Raw genomic sequence first — 6,361 nt, 5'->3', positions numbered from 1 at the left:
TTTATTTTTCTTCAAGAAACGTATTTCGAGCTGTTGTGGAGGCTATGCGCTGTAATACAGATTCTCTTGTCACTGTGTAAAGCAAAGCCTCTTCAACAGGGCTCCTACAGGACATTTCAACATTGTACTTGACCATCAGAAAGCACTTCACTGCTTTTTGGAGAAGATTTCCAGATTTGTTTCTGAAAAAAACGACCATATGAATAATCAGTTTTCATTCTGATTAATGAGGGCTTCTTCAGACAAATCCCTCGTACCAGTATCTCTATGTCTTTCAGCAGTTTGCAACTCTTGTGGCATTTGCTCTCTTTACGCTTGAAGACAAGCACATAGTCGTTACTCTTTGTGGCGGACTTTTCAATCGGGGGTAATACTGTAACTCCAAAGACCAACTCCTTGACTTTTTTGCACGGCCGTATCTGTTTGCGAAGGCTGTGTTAGCTTTGCATTCGATGTCACTGCTGATGTTTTGGTCTGACTCGACTATCCTCTAAATCCCTACGTTCTACTCTACTTTTTGTCTCCAAAAGTGCCTTTAAGCACAAAACAAGTATTTTGATTTGTCCTTTTTCATTTCAAAACGAATCTGCAAAGAATAGAACGTGGTTGAACAAAGTGCTTTTATGATGCTTAAGACTAAATCAGTATTTTAAACCTGGAGGCCTTCGAAGTACTTTAAGTTGTCTTTGCTAAAGATGAGCAGAACATACGACCGATTGGTGTTTTAAATAAAGCAATGCTACAGACTAATAACTACGTCAGTGACTGTACAGTATATTACATGAACACACTAAGAAATATGTTTAGTTCCCCTACACATCCTTCATTTTTACTTCCTAGCGGAAAAGGGAAAGTTAAACAGTCACGCACCCAAAGCTCTTTTCTTTTTTTCTTTATGAAATCCTAGTATTGTTTAAGGGGCTTTTGTCAAAATGTTCCATAAATACGAGTCCATATTAGAAAATTTGGTCTAGCTGCAATTGTATTTTATAAGAGAAACTGGAGCTGAAATCTTTTATTTACATGTACTTACTGTTTCATCTTTGACTCCACATTATTTATGACTAATAATAATATAATAATAATTATTGTAACATACATCTGCTCAGCCGAGCATACACTATAATCATATAGTTTTCTGCTCTTTAAAGTCACACAAAAACATTGTTTTGGTAATTTGCAGATAAAGAGATGTCAAGTACGGAGTCCTAAAGGTGACACAATGTCGTTAAATAATAATACTTTTTTATACATAGAAAAAAAGAACAATGATTCAAGCATTTACTTTCTCTGGGATCAACCTGGGTTTAAGGTTATGAGTCCATTTACCCCCATTTTCCATTTTACAGTTATTTAAGATAACTGTAAAATGGAGAATGGGGGTAACTGGACTCTTTCTTGGCTTATGGCCAACACTTGAAACATGGATATAGGGAAATGGCTAAGCGTCTCTAAAACCATATCTGTGAAAACATAAATTATTTAGGAGGCGCTCTATTATTGACAGAATATTATCCTACAGTATGTTACTCAAATGATATTATTTGTTTTAGTAAACATCTCATTTATCGCAGCAGTAAATCTTAACACCCTTACTTTCCCTTCTCGATTCGATTTGTGTTCAGTTTTGCTCAGAATGTCAACTCATCTCTTGACCTGCAAATTGCCAAAATGCATTCCTTCTTGGGTTATCCAGACCATGAAAAAGAAGTATGACCTGAAACTGTCTGGTCTGCTGTGTGTATTCAGAGTGACATGCTATAATAAGTGAAGGGCGTGACAATCACGACCCACTCTACTTCGGTCAAATATTCAGTTAAATTCATCACAGACATTTTTGACAATCTCACCGGCACATGCACCCATTGCTTTTGACATCTTTCTAAATGATTTCCTTTAGTGTTAATATGGGAGTTGGAGCCTTATATTGCCAGTACTATGTTGATGTCAGACAAAGGTGTTGCTATTATTAAAAGAGTAAATATTCATTTAAACCTGTTGTTTTTTAACTATGAAGTAGTTAGTTGAAGTGTTTGAAAAAAGGTCTGTAGCCAACCTTTGTGACTATAAACTGCAGTTTAAATGTGCGAGACAGAAACAAGCTGCTGACGTTGTTCCTTGTAAATGCCGTTTTCTGTGGTTCAAAGTTAATAACTGTCATTTAAAAATGTTGCGCTGTGATCGTTTTCCTATATTTCATTGTTTTTTGGTAATGGTGTATAAACGACTGTATAAAGCCTCCTGTAATGCCTCTGTACTCTCTAAAAGGCTGATGCATGCGCGTAAAATCGCTTTTGATCTCATTTTGACCGGAAGATGTAATAACAAAGAGAGGAACACGCTTTCAGGCCATTAAGGGAATCAGAGCTGCTTGCTTGTTTTTAAATGGATGAGGCAATTAATGAACTCGAACATGCATATTGTGTTTCAACTGTGAACAATTATCAAATTGGGCCCATGGAATACTTTTCCTTTGATTGTAATCTTTGCAGACATGAAGAAAAGTGAAGTGCCATAAAAACCGTCTGCACAGTTTGATTTTTACTTTATAGCATGACCTGTTTTCAAATGTTTTTCCTTTTCAGATTTTTAAAAGCGGTTATCTTTATTGAAATGCTTATTTGTATCGGTAGCCTGTTAGAAATACAAATAAAAATGGGGCTCAGCACTTTGTGTACTAATGGCTGAATGTAAAAGTAACCTAAAGCACTCTGCTGCGAGCCTGCTAACGTTTGCTCATGAGCTCTCTTTTCATTTGATCTATTTCATTGCACATTGCACCATTTAATGTTGTTTTGGTGTGCACAAGAGAAGAGTTTTTTTTGTACATTATGGAAGTATCGACAATAAATGTTTTTAACTTGTTGGCTGAATGTTGTTTTGTGTTATGGTTTGAAGGATAAGGCTGGTGTTATAATAGGTTTTTCATGTGAGGAAAGAAACTACCAACATCAACATGTGTTAGTCCGCCTCAGTACTTTTCATTTCCTCTTCCCTTTTTAAATCTTTAAAATAACTTCAAAATATACATCGTGAAAAATACTCAGTAGTTATAAGCAGCCTGTCGATTGAGTTATCTACTGTCTCTCAAACAGGAGGAAGCAGTGCATCGTTTGGGTTTGGGACTATTTTCAGGGGTGTAAGAATACACATTTGGTGATTTCCAGTTTACATTATATGTGGCAGCAGAACAGTGTATTGGGAATAAGTGTCAAATAAACTACAATGTGTGTGTAAATGGTAATGATTATGATTGAGTATTAATGTGTTTGGATCAGTTGACAAAAACGAACATATTTTTTAGAAATTAGATGTTATTTTTAAGATTAAATTCTAGGAATCATTGGGATAAGGCTGTGTTCCACAAACAGAGCAGGGATGATAGAAAGTATTGAGAGATGGACCAAGACATTCACAATTTTTGGGTTTTCATGGGACATTAACAGTTAAAAAATGATATATGATCAACAGCCTGGTCCTGTAATGTTCACCCCCAACCCAAAAAAGAAGACACCACATGAGAAACTTGCATTCTCGTAGTAAACCCGGAACCTGTAAAAGAAACATCACTTTCTCAACTGAGAAGGAGAAATAACACTGAAAAGGAATGTAATCTAACAAGCAAAGTCCAGACACATCATGAGAAGCTTTCTACGCAAAACATCACATTGAACATTCTCAGTTAATATCTCCCTTCACTTCCCCACTGCACAATTTAACATTCGATGAAAGCTTTGTTTTTGTAATTCAAACACAGTTCTCATCATATATTTTGCCACAGAAGCACATCTGTTGTGCTGCACAGTAAAGACATAGTTGAGCGTCACAATCTTAAATATATGATGTTGATACACAGATTTTAAATGCAAACCTACTGAAACACCGAGTTACTGTATGATCAAGGCACTGTAGCGGTCAGAAGCGGAGTAATGACATATTTCCTGTAAATATAATTAATGAGTGTGCTGACTTGCTAACTATTTACCAAATGAGAAACATTATATATGAATTCAAGGCATAGATACACAACAACTGCAGTTCATCAACTTGAAGTTATTCCTCAGGTTCTGGATTAGCATTAGCTTTAGCACAGCGATCAGCAACTGGGCATCACTTACACTAACTAATACAGAAATATACATTAGAATCGTATTCACATTTTGCAATATTACATATAAGAATAGTATAATAACAAACATGTATAATTCAGAAAAATATATAACATATAAACACCAATTTATTCATTTCAACCCCGTTTTTAAATCTTTTTTTTTTTACAGTAACAAGTTCATTCTATGTGATTTATAAATATGTTAGATGGACAGTTCCGTTGCTATGAACTTAGTTCCAGTCTATTTACATTCACACAAAGCGGAGAAATATTAATCATACAAATAAATAGCTTTTACAGTCAAGTGCTCCAGATGTGCACTAGTGCAATGTGCAACATGGTAACACGGGCATATTCTATTAAACAGATCAATTGCCCTACTTGCCCAACATTCAAGAGACTAGTGGCACTGAATGAATAAGAACAATAATTATCTTGAAACTGAAACTCAAGAAATGTGTTGGTGAGAATTTCTTGTAGACCGCATGCCCTTCAGCGCTTGTGACATACGCGAAATGAACAACTTGGTACAGTAGATAAACTTCATCAGATATTTTAGACTGTGTTGGGTGTTTGATAATTTAACCATTCTACTTTTTAACAGCTTCAACTCAAGTGAAAACTGCCGTATTGTAACCCTAAATTGTAGGTAATTCACCCAACCTACTTAAGTTTGAACTTACTTAGCAAACCTCACAGCTGCAACACATTTGTGGCTGTCCTCACAAACACAAATATGAACCAAAACAACACAAACACAACAATGTATCAAAAAGCAGAGCATTGAAAGAGCTGTGACAGAATAAATTATGTAAATTGTTACTTATAAAGATGATTTTCTATTGATTTATGTTTAAACAATGACAACGTTTTGAAGCCATATCTGTTACTGTTGTAAATACAGAGTAACAATGTGCTGGTTGTCAGTAAGATGTGTAGGATGACCCCAAAGCTAAATCTTTCCTATGATACCAAATCAATAAAAAATACTTGAGCTCTATGTCTTGCCCATATGAAGCCTTTTAGTTTGAAATTAATTCATATTATGGGGGAAAGGAGTGTGGGATAATGGGAATCGAAAAAGTTAGGCATAAGTCAACACGTTTGGTTGTATATGAGGCAGCCCATGTAAGATTCTGCAACACATCCATATCGTACGGAGTTACGAGGTACCTTGAACATTCTTAGGCTCTGTGGTTTGGTCACTGGACGTCGGCCAGATGCCGAGCAGTTTACATGAACAGCAGCGACTGTGCCTCAGACGCTGGACACGTTGCTGAGCGTGAGGGTGTGTGTCTCTGAGGCCGGCTGATCTTTGGGGCTGGATTTGTCCAGGACGGAGATCTGTGTAATCGTGCTGCTTTCAGTGAACAACGTGCGACGCCGTTTACTGTAGCGCAGGTACTTCTGAGTCTGCCACTTCCAAAACCTCTTCTTAAGCTCTGCCTGCACCTACAAAAAACATACATAAATAAAAACCGATGGAATGCTTAAGAGACCAGATCGCATTGTGTTCTTCTCTAAAAGGTACATCTTGGTCTGTAACAGGCTTTTTTCTTCTTCCAGGACTAAAAATAAATATTACTAAATTTGCAGCCCATTGAATATAGACACTTTCGGATTCTTTTCAGAAACATACCATAGAATTTTAGCCTTGAAAAAATCAAGTATATTTGTATTATTTCTCAGAAAATAAACTATTGTTCTGCATGTCCTCACAGGTGTTTTCACTTGTTTTGCCTGATTAGACTGCATCTCTTTTAACCTGTAGTTAGAACCCAGGGTTCTAACTACAGGTTAAACCAGGGACTGAAAACACCTGTGAGTGTGGAGGCCCTGGCCAGAGTCACACCAGTGTTTACAAAAGCATCTGCTTGGAGCTGCTTTAATTTATTTGTGCTTCATCTGAAAATAAAAGTGGTGAGAATCCCAAACAAGAATACAAATAAATTATAACAAATAAACCCAACTTCTTTATACATATTATGAGCCAAACGTTACCAAATATACCATACCATACTATATAACTCTGCAAAGACTCCTTCACATCATGCAAACAGACAGCCAACAGTCCTTATATAAACGTACCTCTTTGAGCATATTTAGAAAACTGTTTACTTACAAATGCATTTGGCAAATGCATTTTATACCTGTGAAATCGATGCACTTTCATTCTCATCAAGAATGGTATTTTTTCATATGTTTTATAGCCACTATTGAGATTTTAAAAGGATGTTTTTAATGTTTGAT

General features: G+C 36.1%; 1 protein-coding gene across 2 annotated transcripts in view; it reads right to left on the bottom strand.

Annotated features, from left to right (window-relative positions):
• Positions 1-9: 9 nt before the first annotated feature.
• The window catches only part of ghrhrb (growth hormone releasing hormone receptor b), a 63,856-nt gene continuing 57,504 nt past the window's right edge, over positions 10-6,361 (bottom strand). For both annotated transcript variants that reach the window (XM_034081137.2, XM_034081138.2), the window contains one exon: positions 10-5,563. In XM_034081137.2, the coding sequence (XP_033937028.1) occupies positions 5,369-5,563 (195 nt within the window). In that variant the 3' untranslated portion in view covers positions 10-5,368. The remainder of the gene's footprint in view (positions 5,564-6,361) is intronic.

This window comes from Pseudochaenichthys georgianus, chromosome 4 (assembly GCF_902827115.2).
Source record: "Pseudochaenichthys georgianus chromosome 4, fPseGeo1.2, whole genome shotgun sequence".
Taxonomy (NCBI): Eukaryota; Metazoa; Chordata; class Actinopteri; order Perciformes; family Channichthyidae; genus Pseudochaenichthys; species Pseudochaenichthys georgianus.
The sequence above is the reverse complement of the archived record's forward strand: the minus strand, read 5'-3'. Positions and strand labels throughout refer to the sequence as shown.